The sequence below is a fragment of the Plecotus auritus genome (assembly GCF_963455305.1).
Source record: "Plecotus auritus genome assembly, chromosome: 6".
In the NCBI taxonomy this organism is placed as follows: Eukaryota; Metazoa; Chordata; class Mammalia; order Chiroptera; family Vespertilionidae; genus Plecotus; species Plecotus auritus.
In genome coordinates this window covers 170864911-170884894 of record NC_137773.1, presented here as the reverse complement: position 1 = coordinate 170884894, position 19984 = coordinate 170864911, and the positions used below count along the sequence as shown (strand labels likewise).

Here is a 19984-nt window from a genome sequence, read left to right as displayed (position 1 = left end):
AAACTAACATTCGCTCTCAGAACTCCAGGCCAGAAGCTGGAGGCCATAGGAGGCTGCCCTTTTCATGGTGGACTGCCTCCATCACCTACCTGTGCCCCCCTCCATCACCTCCCTGTGCCCGCCTCCATCACCTCCCTGTGCCCCCCTCCATCACCTCCCTGTGCCCGCCTCCATCACCTCCCTGTGCCCGCCTCCATCACCTCCCTGTGCCCGCCTTCATCACCGCCCTGTGCCCGCCTCCATCACCTCCCTGTGCCCGCCTCCATCACCTCCCTGTGCCCGCCTTCATCACCTCCCTGTGCCCACCTCCATCACCTCCCTGTGCCCACCTCCATCACCTCCCTGTGCCCGCCTCCATCACCTCCCTGTTCCCGCCTCCATCACCTCCCTGTGCCCGCCTCCATCACCTCCCTGTGCCCGCCTTCATCACCTCCCTGTGCCCGCCTCCATCACCTCCCTATGCCCGCCTTCATCACCGCCCTGTGCCCGCCTCCATCACTTCCCTGTGCCCGCCTCCATCACCTCCCTATGCCCGCCTCCATCACAGCACCTGCCACGTGCACTGTGACTATTGGTTCACCCATTCCTCACTGGATGTCAAGCCCTTTGAGGGCAGAATTGGGGCTTTGAGCAGTGTCCCCAAGTGCCTGGTCCACAGTGGCCTCTGGGAAATGAATAGAAGGACAACCTTGCTCACAATCAGGGTGAACACAGCAGGGGAAGGGAGATACAGCTGGCTGGGTTCTCCTCCAAGAAGTTAGTTTGTCAGAAACTAGCAATTGCCTTCAATTGAGCCACCGATAAATATTTACTGAGCATTGAAATTTGTACAAACTAGTTATGGGGTGAAACAGAACCACACAAATGGATTTTCCTCCAAACGTTTTCCATGGGCACACATTTGTTTCTGAATAATGTTTGCAAGAGATGGTAAATTCAGATCCTTTTACTTTAAGGACAGAAAACCTCTCACATGCTAAATATTTGTCAAGGACCCATGAAGCACTCACATGGAAAATATGCACTCCAGAAGTTCTGAAAGAGGTTCACACCGTTTCAATGGGACTCTCCATTAAAGATAATTGCTCACAAATATAAACACCCCATTCCAAAGAAAGGAAATACTGCACGTGGTGAAATGGAACGGGAAGATCAATATGTGCAATTATCACAAGACATGTTCAATTGCAGCTCTCTCACTGCCGGCATTAGGACCTCTTCACAGAGGGAGTTTATGGTCTCGTGGTTCCTGCCTCAAAGAGGTACTAGTAAATCCTGCAGGAGGGCGATCTTAGTGGGAAGTGGCGAGAAGTCATTCCAACCAGGGCTTTAAAGTGCACAGAGGGGGAGAAACCAAGATGGCGGCATAGGTAAACACCTAAACTGCCTCGCACAACAATTTCAAAACTACAACTAAAAGACAAAACGTCTATCACCCAGAACCACGAAAAAGCTGGCTAAGTGGAAGTTCTACAACTAGAAGGAAAGAGAAAAGAGCATTGAGACATGCACAAGTGCTGAAAAGCTGAGGTACGGTGGCGCGTGAATCAGGCTGGCGGAGGGCGACTGGGTGCATTGCTTTTTTCAACCCGAAGGGAGACAAGCTCCCGATTACGCCGAACTCCAGTTTCTGGGGAGACACTGGGGACCCAAACTCCTACGGGGAGAAGCTGGACTGTCTGCAATCGGGTCAGAAAGTGAGGGTGACTTTCTTGCAGAGGTGCACCCAGCAATCATTGTTTACTGTGCTGGGGCGCAGGATGCGGGGACTTGGAAACGCGGAAATGCAGAGACAGCTGACTGGCAGCCATCGCTGTTTGTCACGCCCTAGCCTAGTGACTCCCTGAGACCCCGCGCCCCACAATCTACAAACCCACCCAAGCTCCACACAGCGGCTTTTGCATATAAATGGCCTGCCCTATCGCAGCTTAACCTAACAAACTGCAACTCTGGTCAGACAGCCCGAAAACCTCCAAACCTCAATCAAAGAAGAGAAAACTGTAGTTCTCGCTGTAGCTCCTGCTGGGTGGCCTCAGACAGTAGCTGACCTGCACCCCATTGGAGATCCAGAAGCCAGTATATCTAGTGGTCAGTGTGAGACGACACCAGATTTCAACTACTCACATCCATAAGTGACACATTCAAGAGGCAGACTCAGTGAGCACCAAAGCCCCACTGAAACAAGTCCTGCCCCATAAGCATGTCTCCAGCACAGCAGTTCTTCCATTATAGACACAGCGGGTCCTCACAGCCAATTGGCCTGGAGGTCAATTCCTCCCAGTGACACCAACAACAATCAAGACTTAACTACAACAAGGCTGTACATACAGTCCACAATGGGGTGCACCAAGAGTGTCCACCTCAGGTAACTGGGAGGGCTGAGCCACTGGGCCCTATAGGACACCTAGCACACAAAGCCACCGAACCAATCAGGGAAGCAACGAAAATGCAGAGACAAAGAAACAGATCACAAACGAAAGAAATGGAGGAAAACAAAGAACTGGATATAGAGTTCAAAACCACGGTTATAAGGTTTTTCAAGAATTTCCTAGAAAAGGCCGATAAATTTAATGAGACCTTAGAGGATATGAAAAAGGACCAACTAGAAATTAAACATACACTGACTGAAATAAAAAATATTATACAGAGACCCAACAGCAGACTAGAGAAATGCAAGAATCAAGTCAAAGAATTGAAATACAAAGAAGCAAAAAACACTCAACCAGAAAAGAAAAAAGAATCCAAAAAGTTGAAGGTAGTGTAAGAAGCCTCTGGGACAGCTTCAAGCGTACCAACATCAGAATTATGGGGGTGCCAGAAGAAGAGAGAGAGCAAGATACTGAAAACCTATTTGAAGAAATAATGACCGAAAACTTCCCCCACCTGGTGAAAGAAATAGACTTACAAGTCCAAGAAGCACACAGAACCCCAAACAAAAGGAATCCAAAGAGGACCACACCAAGACACATCATAATTAAAATGCCAAGAGCAAAAGACAAAGAGAGAATATTAAAAGCAGCAAGAGAAAAACAGTTAATTACCTACAAGGGAGCACCCATATGACTGTCAGCTGATTTCTCAACAGAAACTATGCAGGCCAGACGGGAGTGGCAAGAAATATTCAAAGTGATGAATAGCAAGAACCTACAACCAAGATTACTCTACCCAGCAAAGCTATCATTCAGAATTGAAGGTCAGATAAAGAGCTTCACAGATAAGAAAAAGCTAAAGGAGTTCATCACCACCAAACCAGTATTACATGAAATGCTGAAAGGTATTCTTTAAGAAGAGGAAGAAGAAGGAAAAAGTAAAGATAAAAATTATGAACAACAAATACATATCTATCAACAAGTGAACCTAAAAATCAAGTGAATTAAAAATCTGAGGAACAGAATAAACTGGTGAATATAATAGAATCAGGGGCATAGAAAGGGAGTGGACTGATAATTCTCAGGGGGAAAGGGGTGTGGGGAGTACGGGAAGAGACTGGACAAAAATCGTACACCTATGGAAGAGGACAGTAGGGGCTGGGGGGTAAGGGCAGAGGGTGGGGTGGGAACCGGGTGGAGGGGAGCTGTGGGGGGAAAAAGGAGAAACAAATGTAATAATGTGAACAATAAAGATTTATTAAAATAAGATAAAAAATAAAGTGCACAGAGGAAAGCACAGTGAAGGGCAGGGAAGGAGAGGAAAACTCAGGCAGCTTGAAGCACATGTCTAAAGCCAGGATGACGACAGGAAACCTTTCTGCCGCATGACCGAGAGGGGCCGAGTGCTTTCCTTTGAAGGAGAGGTGAAATAACGTCAAGCAAGTTCTAAACGTTATGACTACACTGAAACACCACAGTTCTGCACAATCTTAAATACTTATTTGTGGATCGGGGCAAAGGTCATTCCAATATGAATTTTAGCATCCGATTGGCGCCCCGCGTCCACCCTTCCCAGAATGTTCTCTAATCAACCAAAAAACAATATGAAGTTGTGATATAGAGAAAAACATCCTCGAAATCCTGCTTTTTCTCAGCCCCTAAAAGAACCCCACATGCCGAAACCGGTTTGGCTCAGTGGATAGAGCGTCGGCCTGCGGACTGGAGGGTCCCAGGTTCGATTCCGGTCAAGGGCATGTACCTTGGTTGCGGGCACATCCCCAGTGGGAGGTGTGCAGGAGGCAGCTGATCGATGTTTCTCTCTCATCGATGTTTCTAGCTCTCTATCCCTCTCCCTTCCTCTCTCTGTAAAATATCAATAAAATATATTTTAAAAAAATAAATAAAAGAACCCCACATGCCAGAATCCCATTGTCACCAGGAAGTCCAACTACATCACATAAATATGGGAGCGACAGAGGGAAGGCAAGTCTATAAATTACCGTCCTCTCCATCACAGGGTTTTACAAGAGAAAACAGAACTGACTTGGATGAAGTGAATGGACTGTAGCGAAGTTCCCACATTAAAAATAAAAACTCACAAGAGGTTTTAATGGGAAATTGTATAAATGTTAAAACATACACGCACACACAGACCTAATGAAAACCTTTACACAGGAATCTGTGAACAATTGGTTATTACTCATTTTAGGAGTCTGCCCAGCTGATAACCTTCTGTGTACAAGGGAAAACAGTCCACTATTTTCAAGAAGGTCAACGATGAATAATCTCTCTGCAACAAGTGAATGTCATTCCTGCAACACTCTGCATCGAAGACCAGCTTTGCCAGGCCCACTTAGGTCTGATGAAGCGCCCAAACCTGTGCCAAGATACCTGCCCTCGGGGAGCTTCCGCCCAGGGGATGGGCGGGGCGGACGTAGGAAGAGCTGAGGGGCAGTGCAGAGTGCGCATCAAGGCCGGTAGTGCTCTTAAGACTCAGGGAGTGAGACCTCGTGGAGCTGGGAAGGTCAGGAGAGACGCCAGGCAGGAGCTGGGAGTGGGGCTGGCAGGGAGCAGCAGCAGGCATGGAGAGGCCTGGAACCCGAGCAACAGCACAGGCCCTGGGACCCAGGACCCTGAAGTTGAGAGAAACTGAGCGTTACCGCGGCCAGCACGCTGAGGCCGGTTACTCTGAACACCTGCTTAACACTTTTCTAACCCACACTAAGTCTTGGTTAGCAGTAAATGCCTCGGATATTAATTTATTTTAGATTCAGTGGAGTTAAATGCAAACTAGAAATATGCGGTCATTACAAATCCGGATAATAGGTGTACCATCCCTGCCGCCCTCACGGTCAGGGCCACGGGCCTCACTCCCTGCAGCTCCTCGCAGCTCCTTGCAGCTCCTCGCTCACCTCTGACCAGCCTTCATCACCTGACCGCGACACCTTGATCTCTGCTTCTGCACACAGGTGAATGTGTGGGCCTCTGGCACTGACTTCAGACAGAACTAAACTAACTGAACTCGCCTTCTCTGGAAAGACCAGCACCGTCCTCCCAGTTACATCAAACAGCCCACAGTACCCATTGGGGGTTTTAAGATATAGATTCTTACCTTTCTCTACCTATAAAGTTCTATGATGTGTAAAAAGACTAATGCTGATTCTGTTTTGTTTTTTTGTTTTTATTATTTTTTAATTTTGTATTTAGTGGATTATAAACATAGTGGGGCATTTTATCCATGTTTTTATTTTTTTATTTCTTTATTGATTAAGGTATTACATATGTGTCCTTATTCCCCTATTACCCCCCACCTCCCATTCATGCCCCCACCCCCTGTTGTCTGTGTCCATTGATTAGGCTTATATGCATGCATATAAGTCCTTTGGTTGATCTCTCCCCCTTACCCCCACCCTCCCCTACCTTCCCTGAGGTTTGACGTTCTGATTGATGTTTGTCTGTCTCTGGATCTATTTTTGTTCATCAGTTTATGTTGTTCATTATATTCCACAAATGAGTGAGATCATGTGATATTTATCTTTCTCTGCCTGGCTTATTTCACTTAGCATAATGCTCTCCAGTTCCATCCATGCTGTTGCAAATGGTAAGAACTCCTTTTTTACCGCAGCGTAGTATTCCATTGTGTAGATGTACTACAGTTTTTTAATCCACTCATCTGCTGATGGGCACTTTGGCTGTTTCCAAATCTTAGCTATGGTGAATTGTGCTGCTATGAACATAGGGGTGCATATATCCCTTCTGATTCATGTTTATGGTTTCTTGGGATATATTCCTAGAATTGGGATGCCTGGGTCAAATGGCAGTTCCATTTTTAGTTTTTTGAGGAAACTCCATACTGTTCTCCACAGTGGCTGCACCAGTCTGCATTCCCACCAGCAGTGCACAAGGGTTGCTTTTTCTCCCCATCCTCACCAGCACTTGTCATTTGTTGACTTGTTGATAATAGCCATTCTGACAGGTGTGAGATGGTACCGCATTGTCGTTTTGATTTGCATCTCTCTGATGATTAGTGACTTTGAGCATGTTTTCATATGTCTCTTGGCCTTCCTTCTGTCTTCTTTTGAAAAGTATCTATTTAGATCAGTTGCCCATTTTTTTATTGGGTTATCTTCTTTTTGTTAAGCTGCATGAGTTCCCTGTAAATGTTGGAGATTAAACCCTTATCGTTGATATCATTGGCAAATATGTTCTCCCATGTTTTGTTTTTTAATATGTTTTTATTAATTTCAGAGAGGAAGGGACAGGGAGAGATACAAACATCAATGAGAGAAAATCATCCATCAGCTGCCTCCTGCACGCCCCCTACTGGGGATCAAGCCCTCAACCCAGGCATGTGCCACTGAGCCACACTGGCCAGGCTGATTCTGTTTTTATGTACAAATATGACTTAGCTGTTGACATGCTTGAAGACAAAGGAACAACCAGAGAGATTTTTTTAAACCCACAGTATCTGTGCACCTCAGAGACATTCACCAGGAAGCCTCAGTTTTGTTTTCAATTCTAGAATCAAACTTCTTTTGTATGAAAGCTCTCAGGTAATGATACTGATGGCTTTCAAGAGATGGGGTTAGAGAGAGAATACGTGGGACTCTGAATGTGAGACAAGGATCTCAAATAGCAAAAATGAAAGAACAGCGCATTATTAGCTATTTTTGTATTTTAACGGGACTCGCAGGCTTCTATGTGCTACCACCACCGCCTTCGAGTGGCAGCGTGGCCGGAAGCCTAAATGAGGTCTCAGAAAAGATAATGGAGCTTTAATGATGGAAACAGTAAGAAAATTAAGTGTAATCATGTTCCATTAAGCATACTCTTAGCTCCCATTTTCACTAAATTATTTTATTATGATTTTGCCTCTGTCTGTTGAAACAACCTTTTATGGCAATTTGATCTGCAAGCATAAATAAGTCTCATTTATTTCCCACTATGAAGCCCTATGGGATTAATAAGAAGAGATGGATCATCTAAAGTTTTACCCATTCTGCACTCAGGGAGCAGCCACTGAGAGAGATGAATGCTTTGTTTTCTATTTATATATGTGAGGAAAGCGTTAGGTGTGAGCAGAGTCTCGCTGGACATCAGTGCATCTCCTGCTAGAAAAACTGAGAGAGGAAAGGAGAGGGGGAGAGAGAGAGAAACATCAATCAGTTGCTTCCCACATGTGCCCCGACTAGGGATGGAGCCCCAACTGGGGATGGAACCCACAACCTAGGTACGTGCCCTGACCAGGAATCAAACCCATGACCTTTCGGTGAACCGGATGATGCTGGAACCGAGTCCCCGGCTGGGACTAGCAGGACCACCCTGCACCAGGCAACTCCTCCACAGCAGCTTCTCTCACTCTCCTCTCACCTCTGACCAGCCACAGAAAGTTCATCAACTTAGGAAACAATTTTAACCAGAAGCATGAAAAAGGGCGCCACAACCATCCCCACTTCATGTGCTGGTGGGTCCCACACTACTGGTCACTTCACCTCCTCAGGCCTCAGCCCTCCTGCTTGCCCTCCTCCTCCCCTCTTAGATGGACTTTGCTCATGTTCGCACTGACTTGTTACCACAGACCAGAGCTGCTGGCCGCGCAGCCATGCAGGTGTGAGCCCTGAGCAAGCACGGTGGGGAATTCTAATCAATCCGGCAGGGGGCGCACAAACAGGGGGTGTGCAAACGGAGCGGGGAGCACTCAAGCAGGGGGCACAGCAGAGGAAGACTGAAAGGCTGCTCACTTGGTCTCCACAGAGAAGGAAGCACCTGTCAGAATGCACAGGTGGGGTTTTAAATACTCCTTCCGAAGCATGTTTACTTCTAAAAAGCATCACGAAGAAAAGGCTCTGAAGCTTAACTGCAATCACAACTCACTAATTAAATGAGTCTCTGGGCCAGATCCTGGCGGAGGCTATGAAGAAGTAAAGGGCTGGTGAGGAAAAGCTCACATTCAGAAAGAATGATGCCTATGGGAGGAGGTGGGGGAACATTCTACAACAACCAGACATAATCCACACCCATTTCCCATTATAAACTTGTATTAAGATCTAAAGAGAAAGAAAAACAAAATATTACAAAGGATAAACTTACAAAATTTTAAACTAGAAATAATAAATAACTCTGTAATAATATTTTGGCACCCAATAACACAGCAACAATTCTCATAAACCAGGAGAAGTGAGAGATATACACAGAAACACCCTAATAACAGGGTACTATAGTCCCCTCCCTCAATCTAAGATAGATTAAAGGAAAAATTACTAAAGACATATATAAAACATGCTCCATAAGATATACCTTATAGATACAAGTCAAACTCTGAACTCAAGAGAGACTAAGAGAATAATTTTTAATTGTACACAGAGAATTCATGAAAATTCACCACAGTATATACAACAAAGAAAACATCAATAAATTCCCCCAAATAAAACCAAAAAGTAATTTTTTTAAAAAAGCAAGCTTTTCGTTTTCTTTTCTAATTACAGTTGATGGTCGATATTAGTTTTAGGTGTACAGCATAGAGGTTAGCTCTTGGCCACTTTGGCTAGAGGACTATTTAGAGCAGTGGTTCTCAACCTTTCTAATGCTGCGACCCTTTAATACAGTCGCGACCCACAGGTTGAGAACCGCTAGCAGGGTCACCTAAGACCATCAGAAAACATAGATATTTACATTACGATTCATAACAGTAGCAAAATTACAGTTATGAAGTAGCAACGAAAATAATTTTATGGGTGGGGGTCACCACAACATGAGGAACTGTATTAAAGGGCCGCGGCATTAGGAAGGTTGAGAACCACCGATTTAGAGGGACCATTACATCAAGGTAATTACCTCCATGACAGCAGGTAGACTGGGGTCCATTAAAGAGGCATAATGTAGACCCTCCACCAATCACCAAAAAAAATACTCAACTGAGCCAAAAGACAACTGGAAAAGACAGAAATAAGAGAGAAAGAAGACTAGAAGGCCCAAAAGAAAACTAGTAGTAAGATGGTAGATTTAATTACATTAATAATTACATTTAATGAAAATGTTCTAAACACCTCAAATAGAAGACTAAATTTGTCAGGCTGGAAAAGGCAAGCTCCAAATGCATCTATCTTTGAGAAAACAACTGGAAATGTAAAGGTGGCAAGAGTTAAAAGGTAAGAGATGGAAACGTGAGCCTCACCAACACAAATCAGACAGCCATTGGGGCGATATCAGCATCAGACATGACGCCTTATCCCTGGAAGAAAACAAGCATGCTCCATCAAAGAAGCCAGGGGCCCACGGAGAAAGAAAGGATCCACACCTTACTCCCCGCGTATATAAAATTCTAGAAAATGCAAACTAATCTACAGGGGCTGAAAGTAAGCGCATAGCTGCCTGGGACTGGCATGGGGGGGGAGAGGGATACATGATAGACAGGCACAAGGACATTCCGAGGTGGGGCCAGGTGGGGTAGCGATGGATCTGTTCATTATCTTGATTGAGTGTATATATGTAAAACCTCATCAAGTTATACATAATAAATATCTGCACCTTACTGTGCATCGATACAGATAATAGACAACATACGGAGGTGCAGTGAAGGCATGATAAATACGGTATTTCAGGTCCCCGTAATGACCGCGCACTGTTGAACGACTCAGTGATGGGGGGAGGGCGTGTGGGGAAGAGAACAGCTGGCTCTGTACTCACTCCTGGCGACAAAGTTATTTTGGAGTAAAGATTTAGGATTTAATCATGAAATCCTAAGGGTACAGAATAAAAGATTAGTATTTAATAACCTTGTTGGGGGGAAGTCCTTTCCTAAGCACAGTGGAAAACAAAGAAACCATCAGCCAAAAAGTTGATAAACGTGCCTCTGATATTAAAAAGCAAACAGCTCAAAACACAAGCCCCTAACAATCGAAAAGACCAGCGAGTGTGGCAAAGCTGCTGCTGCTTGATATCCGGCTGTGTGGGAAATCCCACATTAGTACTTGGGAGAGTAAGCCTATCTAATAAAGAGGGAATATGCTAATTGACCCTCACACCGTCACAAAGATGGTGGCACCCACAGCCAATAAGGAGGGGATATGCTAATTGACGGCCATGCCCTCAAAGATGGCGGCACCCAGTCCCCTCAGCCCCGCCGGGATGGCAGGCGGGCCCGGCCACTCCACGCACCTGCCTCCGGAGTCCCCCAGTCCCCTCAGCCACCCAGGGCCAGCCCAAGGCGCAGGCAAGCCTCAGGTGGCAGCTGCCCAGCTGATGCCCAAGGCACAGGCAAGCCTCAGATGGTGGCTGCCTAACTGCACAGGGCCACCCGAGGCTCAGGTAACCAGGGCCAGCCGAGGCTTGCGCTGCTGGCAATGGCAGCAGCAGAGGTGTGATGGGGGCAGCCGCCTTCCTCTGATCGCCGGGTCATCTCCCACCCCTGAGGGTTCCCAGACTGTGAGAGGGGGCAGGCCGGGCTGAGGGACACCCCCTCCAGTGCATGAATTTTCATGCAACGGGCCTCTAGTACTAAAATACAAAACATGCATATACTTTGGTGTAACAACTCAACTTTCAAACATTTATCCTATTGAAACTTGCACAAATGTGTAGACATCCTATTCAGAGTTGCTCACATTAGCAGAAAATTGGGGGAGTGGGGACTTGAAATGTCCATCGATGGGGGCTAAATAAATTCTGCTAACTCAATAAAATATTATGTGGCCATTAAATAGAATAAATACTACATATGCATATACACACACAATCCCTCCCATAGGCACTATGAAGTATGATAGGTACAAAGTAGAATAGTTAGTGTGGTCCCATTTTGGGTGGAGGGGAGGAGAAAGATGGGAAAAATAATGAGAATATTTGCACAGCTGTAAGCTGTGTATTATGGAAGCCTTCACATTCTCAGTTAGACATTTCTGTACTGCCTGAACTCTTTACAAGTCTGTATTGTTCTTGTTAGCAGGAAAAAACAAACCTAAAAATCCTATGCAATAACCTGCCCTACTGGCTTCTCACACCGTCTTCCTCCAATTTGGTGCCTCTAATAAATCTAAAACCCAATTTCACTCAGCAGAGCTATTTAAAAAGCTCTCCTTTCCTCATACATCTGTAAGCTGCTCCAGTGCGTCAGATTTCCCGGCTCCTTCTGAAAAGCCTTCGCTGCTCTGGGGAAGCACATAAAGTCTGCTTCTTGCTCATCTAAGAAAACAAATGCAAGAGAGCATCCAAGGCAAATGCTGCCGATGCTGGCTGCCTTCTGCGATCGAAACTAGTAACTTCTTGCTGACATTTCCACTTTCTAAAAAGTGGGTGTTCTCCACTGTCTTGTCCCTGAATAAACTGTATGGGAGCCTACATCACTGAAGAAGTCTGAGAAAAAGTATCATTCAGAGGTTACTCACTGAGGATGAGCAATCACTGCTGCCACACTGGGCCCTCCAGTCCTCCTGTGTATTTACCCAGAGTCCTTCTACCTGTTCCATCTATCAAAGGGCTCCAAATGCACAGGGTTTTGTAGTGAGACTAAGCGACCCCTGGTACCCACAGTAGGCATGTTAGTTTTTAACACAAGCCTGAACCTAAGGGTGGCCAATGACTGGGTGCCCCCACAGAGTCCAGAGTCAGAAGCGAAATAAACTCGAGTGGTTCACCAGCCATGGTCAAAATCCAGGAGCTGCCACCAAACTGCCTTTTGGAGATGTCACCCTGGAGCACACTGGCCCTTCCCACTATTTCTCCTTCCAGGCAGGAGGGGTCTGAATGTAACAACCATGCTCGCCTCCCTCTAGCTCACTGACAAACTGATACGAACTGAAAGGCAAAAAGCCGGGAGGGCGATGTGCCGGGGCGAACACATAGCATGGTTCCCTCCCTAAGTGAGGACACAGACGGGATATCACCTACTGCAGCACTAGCCAACAGCAATATAATGCACACCCTGTATCGTAAATGTTCTGAAAGCTGCAGTAAGGAAGTAAAAAGAAACAGATGAAATAGATTCTGATAATACTGCATTTAGCCCCATATATCCAAACTATGATCATTTTAACATACAGTCAATATAAGAAAACTAGAGACCCTATGCACAAAATTCATACAAGAGTAGGCTTTCACAGCCCCGGCTACCTCAGCCCTCACAGCCCCAGCTTTGTCCGGAAGGCCGTCTGGACAGTCGTTCTGCTGTTCAGTCATTTGGTCGATTTGCATATTACACTCTTATTATTATAGACTAGAGGTCCGGTGCACGAAAATTCATACACTGGAGGGGGGGGGGGTCCCTCAGCCCGGCCTGCCCCCTCTCACAGTCCGGGAACCCTCAGGGGCAGGAGGCGACCCGGCAATCAGGGGAAAGCGATGCCCCCATCACACCTCTGCTGCTGCCACTGCCGGCAGTGCAAGCCTCGGCAGGCCCTGGTTACCTGAGCCTCGGGTGGCCCTGGGTGGCTGGGCAGCCACCATCTGAGGCTTGCCTGCACCTAAGGCTGGTCCAAGGCGGCTGGGCAGCCGACATCTGAGGCTTGCCTGCGCCTCAGGCCGCTCTGGGTGGCTGGGGGGCTGAGGGGACTGGGCACTGCCATCTTGTGGCTGTGGGCACCGCCATCTTTGAGGGTGTGGCAGTCAATTAGCATATTTCCTCCTTATTGGCTACGGGTGCTGCCATCTTTGAGATGGTGTGATGGTCAATTAGCATATTCCCTCTTTATTAGATAGGATTAAGCAGCTACTTTACACTCCTTTTGTTCTTGGAAACCCGACACGTGTTTGACACAGAGAGCATCTCAGCTTGGAGTAGCCATGTTTCAAGTGCTTGTTATGCTACATGTGGCTCCTGGCTAGCATGCTAAGATGCAGGTCTGCGGGGGAATCGAATCAACAGCGCAGGCCAGGCATGGGGTGCAGGGCAGGCTCACGCAGCACCCAAGAGTCACAGCCCTTTGAACAGAAACACTGCCTCTTCTCTTAGAAACTTTTTGCTTCTTCTAAACTTCATGCAGTGGTTTCGTTCCCTTGCATCTCCCTCATGCCACCTTTCTGGACCATGCCTCTCACTTCACTTGTCTGTAGCCCACACAGGTGCCTGCCACTCACTAGCTGTGCCCTAATTTTACCCTTACTTCTTCATGAGTCTAATTCTACAACCAAGAACAAAAACCAAGAAGACAAAAAAAACGTACACTCTTGGGAAGGACATTACTTAATGCCCTGTCACTTATCTACGTCTTTGCTTTTTAACTTGGTCATCTCTTTATAGAGAAGGAAGAAGAAGGGCAAGCCCAGGACCCCGAAGCAAAGCCCAGGACCCAGAGCAGAACTAGAAACAAGAACAGTGATGATAAAACTCAGGATTCCACGTGGGAGAAGCCACATGGGGCACATGCCACTATGTGCCCTGTGACTGGCCAATGGTATCCTAAGCTCTGTTTCAGCACTTTTTTTTTAAGTGGGTATAATATGTGGTTTTTCTCTTAATAAAGTCCATCTTCTTTCAAACTAGTTGGGCTGATTATGCTTTAGGCCAGGTTTACAGATATATTTATTTTACATAGCTTCAGCCCACTTATTCAGCTAACCAGGAATTAATCATGTTAATAACATGGCATTAAAATCATTTGTTCAGATGTTATATTGGGCAACTTCATTCTCCAGTATCAATAGATTGCACCCTATGACACAAACTACCAAGAATAGATCCATGCAAATCCCAAGAAAACACCTCAAAGCACACACTTAAATGGAAGGATGTATATGGTCATCCTATATAATAAAAGCCTAATATGCTAAATGTTAGGTCGTCCAGTAGGCTTTTCAACCAATCAAAGCGTAATATGCTAATGATATGCTAAAGCTGCTCAACCGCTCACTACGACGTGCACTGACCACCAGGCAGCAGACAGTTGAACCAGTTGACCAGTTGCTATGACGTGCACTGACCAACAGGGGGCAGACAGTCAAATGATCGACCAGTTGATTTGATGCGCACTGACCACCAGGGGGCAGACACTCCAACTGGTAGGTTAGCTTGCTACTGGGGTCCGGCCAATCAGGACTGGAGCCCTCCTGTGGTCCCTCCCTGGCTGACCAACCTCCCATGTCCCTCCCTGGCCCCGATCATGCACTGGTGGGGTCCCTCACCTGGCCTGCGCCCTCTGGCAATCCAGGACCCCTCGGGGGATGTCGGAGAGCCGGTTTTGGGCTGATCCCGCAGGCCAGGCTGAGGGACCCCACTGGTGCATGAATTCATGCACCGGGCATCTAGGCTTTGTATAATTGGTTACAGGGCTCCATTCTGCAATCTACAGAAGCCCTGAACAGGTGCACCGGAAGGTGGAAGAATGAGATTTGTCTCCTGCAGCCGGTAAGTACTCCTTGCACAACTTTGAAAGTATCTTCCTAAGTCAAGCATTTTAAAATTTTAACCAAAGATTGTTTTCCAGTTTAGAAACGCATGCCCCTGTGCATTGCAGAATCTTATTAAGGGCCTGTTGTACACAAACATGCAGATTCATAAACTCATAAGGAACTTGCCATTTTAACACACCCTACGCACCCATCCACCTTAGATGCATTGCAACGAGAATGGAGCAAAGTGATTGTAAAAGCCTAGATGGGTTGCAAACACTCCTTCAATGTAACGTGGCTGCCAGTCTGCACTCGCTGGTGTCTCCACGATTAAATCCTCAGGCTCCACGGGCCCGTAAAGAGACTCTTTTCTAAAGACACAGTTGACTTGGAAGATTTACTACCGCTCACTTCAATACCTATCTTCGAGAACTGTTAAAACAATATAATTGTCAAACTAGTGTATTGCGAATCTCATTTTTATTGTTAACATTTGCCACTGAAATTGCTCTTTAATTGTTTGTTTTGGAACAGACACATAAAACATCATGACAGCAATACTTTGGCACATATTGGAAAATCTGCCATGAATAAAGATTTTTTTTCCCAATGAAATACAGTTTGTCTCTATTACTTGGCATTAAAATGATTTACTGAAATAGGCCAGACATAAACAGCTGAAATAAAATGAAGAGAGATTACAGTTGCAGCAAAATGCAAAGGCCGATCTATTCAGCCGCATAATTGAGACACGTTTAAATGCAACTTTGACTCCCTAGAAAGTGGCCAAAGGGGAAAAGGATGCCTTCCATCCTGCTCACCCGTCAACCGTACACTCCAAAACCAAACCATCGGGCACTTGTGAGCACTCACTTCCTCAGGAACCACATTTATTAAGCAGATCCACATACAGGGCCGTAATGTGGACCCTGAAGACGTAGGAATCCATTCAGCTAATCCACTGTGTGCCACCTGAGCGTCCACTCCCCGCCCAACACAGCTGCCGTCTTGCCACAAAGTCTCCGTGCTCTCCCCCAGGTGGCCCTGCCAGGAAAGCAGCACCGGCTGCTGTGACAGCCCCTTTGTGTAAGCGATCAGTTACCTGGCTGGCAGGGCTTGGCCTGCCCAGAGCGGGGCACAGCGCAGGATGGAAAACGCTCCGCCCTGAGTGTGGTGTTAGCGCTCCCGGGCCCTGGGATCGGACCTCGGAGACCAGCTCTGCCTTTTAGGCTTCCTTCCTCTCAGCCCTTTTGGCTCATCTCAAAAACCGCATTGAAGGAGACCTGCAGGGATCTCCCAGAGTTCAGCTTTCAATCTGTTTCAAGTTTCCAGTGTAACCCATGACGCCAAGCCTGATTCTCTCCCGGCCCCACCGCGGGGGCCAAGCGGCCACCTACTCATTGCTCATAGCTCTTGCGGCACCGAGCCTCTGAAGGTTTGTTTGAAGTAGAGGGCACCGATTTTAGAGAGCATAAGCTATTTGCATAGAACCACCCCAGCATAACGCCCTGCAGGACCGGGGCCCAAATGGCCCCTTATCCTCTCTCCCTACACTTCCCCATGGTCTCCGGCCCAGGCACACCAAGCTGGATGCCCCCTCTCCGCATGACACCTCCCTCAAGGCCCCATTCAAAGGTTACTTCTCCTGTGACACTCCTCTCCCCGACACTGAGCAGTGGGTCCCTCCCTCCCCTGGGACCCAGTGTCCTCTCCCTCCCTCCATTAAGTCCCATGCTGCTTCTGACCAATTATGTGCCCACGCCTGGCTCTCTCCCTGCCCCGCACACCAGGGGGCCAGATATTAGGCACTCAGGCAGGAGGGCGCACTGTGTCTCCTGAGTTGGCAGTTACAATTGGAGATTACTTTTATCTTTTTAAAAAGATAATAAAAACTCCTTTTAATGGGTTATGTGTTTAACCAGTGTGATCCATACTGGGAGCTCTTGGTTTTAGCGCACAACCCCAGGAATCTTTTCTTAAAGTTTGTACGTGGCTATTTTGTGCCAACGGGACATGAGGTTCAGAATTCTGCTCTCTTCATCTTCGCTTTCCTCCTGGCCTGCAGGACAGACACAGACGCTGCCTGCGATCCCAGCCCATCAGAAGAGAAAGGTTTGCTTTCTCAATGAAAACCATACAGGGAAGGAGGCACTGCTGGTAAGAGCACAGCATGTGTGGAACTCTAGAAAAGAAGAAAGAAGTTATAAAAGCCTGTAATTGGGCTCTAAGTACATCAAAAAGAAGCTGGAAAACAGTTAGGAGCTAAGAGTAAAGGAAAAAAAAAAAAATCCAGAGGTCACAGTGGACCACCAGCTGAATGACTCAAATGCTGTTTTGCTTTTTGAGTGAGTGGCTAGAAGACACAAGCAGTAGACAAGCATGCAGGACCCTGCACAACCTTTTCATTGTCTCCTTCTGATCAAATCATTGCTGAAAGCTGCGACATATATCCAGACCCCACATATGCTCTTGAACTTAGAAACCAAACCTAACTAAAGAATATCCTGTGTCTTCTTGAAACTAGGAATCCAACAGTTCTAAGATGTACCATTATTTTATCAAACAGTAAGAAAAATGCTGCCAATTAAACTATGACAGGCTTTTTTATTACCTCAAATTTTTATTTTATTTTTATGGAAAGGGCTATGTTAGACTAATTCAGACATACATCCTTAAAGCATATCTTTCTTAAGCACATAACAAGAAAAATAAAGGCAAAATAAACTGGTTAAGACAATGACAACGAGGTCACTGGCTGAGAGCAATCGTAAGAAGCCACTGATTTGGAAAGTACATCCCATTTTCAGAAATGTTAAAATCTGAAAAATATTGCACACACCATGGAATCAATAAAATACTATTTTATGCCTAGTTCAGTGGCAAAATTTAGAAAGGACATGGTAATAGTTTACAGAATAACTGCTATAAAGATATTTCAGTGGTTAGGAAATGTATTGATATAGAGGGGAAAAGCTGAGATTATTCTTTGACTCAAGAAGGACAAAAGTAGAATAGGGGTTTAATAATGTTCTTCAAGGACAGCAATGTCCTGTCCCCAAAAGCAGTGATTTCCAACGGTGTTGGGTTTTCCTTTACCTTTTCAGCAGCGGCACCTCTTTATAATACACTATCCTACGAGAAGCCTGAGTAAAGCGCCGCTCCGGCTGGAGGAAGCGCATCGCCCTGCACGTGCCTGCGAGGTCACAGGGCTCAGGACCAGCTGAAATCCTGGCCTGGAGAGTAGAGGTCACTGTCACCCACCCCCTACGATGCCACAACTCAAGAACGAGGGCTCAAATCATGCATTACTCAACCAAACATTTACTGTGGCCTTTAAACGCAAAGCCTTCCTAGGTGCTCATTATGCAAAGACTCTTCGAGTATGAAGGGGTTTGTGAACCTGCAAGAAGCAATTTCCTATATTCAGACCTTGAAGTGATTGCCAAGAGGTTAAGAATTGGTTATCAGGGACCCAAGGAGCTATCCTGACCTTAACAGGATAGAGGCCCTCCCACCACAGCAAGGGTGAGTCCCACCCACCCCTACGGCCCATGGTAGCTCTACAGTCTCTCTGTCTGCAACACGCCTCTCTCTCTTTCTTTGTGTGTGTGTTTTTTTTAATTGATTTGAGAGAGAGAGAGAAGGGAAGGGAGAGGGAGAGAAGAGAAACTCGATTTGTTGTTCCACTTATTTATGCATTCATTTATTGTTTCTTGTGTGTGCCCTGACCAGAGATTGAGCCCACAACCTTGGTCGACACTCTGACCACCTGGCCAGGGCTAACACCACCTCTTTTCAAATGCAACACAGATGTGGCTGATTTTGGACAGCAAAGATCTTGCCACTATGCCCAAGCGTGTGGCCAAACGCAGCAGCTTACCACGCGTTGCTCTCAGAAACGAATCCACCTCCACAACAAACCAGCAAGCAAAACGCTTTAAAATCCCCACTCACAAGCTCTTGATCTGCATGTGTCTTCGCCCCCTTTTCCTCCATTTCTTCTCCTAATACGGCTTCTAAAATCCCCTTTTACTATTTGCTTTTATTTTGTTTTGTTTTTTAAATTTTCTCAATTACAGTTGACATTCAATATGATTTTGTGTTAGTTCAGATGGACACTGGTTACACCCTTTTACTATTTTTGAAGCAATTTCAATCTGGGCTCTAACCCACAACCACTCCTCCCCACCCAATTCAAACAGCTCAGCAGCTCCAACCAGCTCCTCTCAAAGCCAAAGGGATCTGGAGCTAAGAAAATTACCGTTTTCCCCGTGGAGCCATAGCAACATACAAACAACTTGCAGATTAATGCCTCAGGAGGATTAAAGAAAGCTAGTTTTCCATGTGGAGGGTTAGCAGACCATCCCAGTTATTGCTCCGACCATGACCAAGGTAGGTTAGGCTCGTCTGTCCCCTCCTTCGTCCCTGGTGCTTTCGGCAGCTCTGGAGGGAAAGTGTTTGGCAAAGGGGGTACATCCCCCTCCCCCATACAGGGAGGCATTTCTTTGGTTAAGGGTGCTCCCTTGCTATAAGCACCAACTCGATTTTCAACCTGATTTTCCAATCTGTGTTTATTATAAGTAGGGATGTATCAGAAGTGAGAAAAGTCAATCTGCATCCCATTTTATTCCCTACACGTAGAAACCTTAGGTGAAAGGCTTTCTTGAACAGATGGCTTCCAATTAAGTTGCATTCTGTGAAGAAATGGTGTATGGAAGCTAAGCCATTCTACATTCTGAAGAAGATTCTGCCCAGAGGCATAACACTGTTGATCTGACCCTGTGACTACAGAAGGCTTCACATTGTACATCAGAAATTCATACTGAAGAACAGCGATCATTATTCTTCCCTTCCTCCACAAACCAACCTCAGAGAAAGTACTTTCCACATCAGATAACATGTGGTCTTCAGTCAATCGAAATAAAATCAAAGGACTTTGAAGAGGGGGCAGTGTCCCTGTGCAATCTCAGAGTGGGACAGAGCTTAGACAAGGAAACTGAGGCCCGATGAGGTTAAGTCAGATCATGAGGGACACACAAAAGTCTTCTGGGCAGTTAGGGTGAGCACTCAACTACACAACATGGTCAAAACTTCAAAAAGTTTTACATTTCAGATGCGTATTTCCTTACCAGGATGACTTCGAAAATGAGTGGGACCAGTTTGCTTTCCTCCACAAGTCTGTTAAGAAATAAAAAGATAATCACACATTAGACAGCTCGTACGTAAACTGCCGTCCTGCCATGCAGAACCGCTGCCCCACGTGTTGCTGCTTAAATTCTGTGACTGAGAAATCA

The 19984-nt window shown here is 46.2% G+C and overlaps 1 protein-coding gene across 1 annotated transcript in view; it reads right to left on the bottom strand.

Moving 5' to 3' along the window:
* Positions 1–19984, bottom strand: part of ULK4 (unc-51 like kinase 4) — a 282751-nt gene that overhangs the window by 136977 nt on the left and 125790 nt on the right. Inside the window, exon 31 of the mRNA XM_080673858.1 lies at positions 19820–19868. Within this exon, the coding sequence (XP_080529984.1) occupies positions 19820–19868 (49 nt within the window). The remainder of the gene's footprint in view (positions 1–19819; positions 19869–19984) is intronic.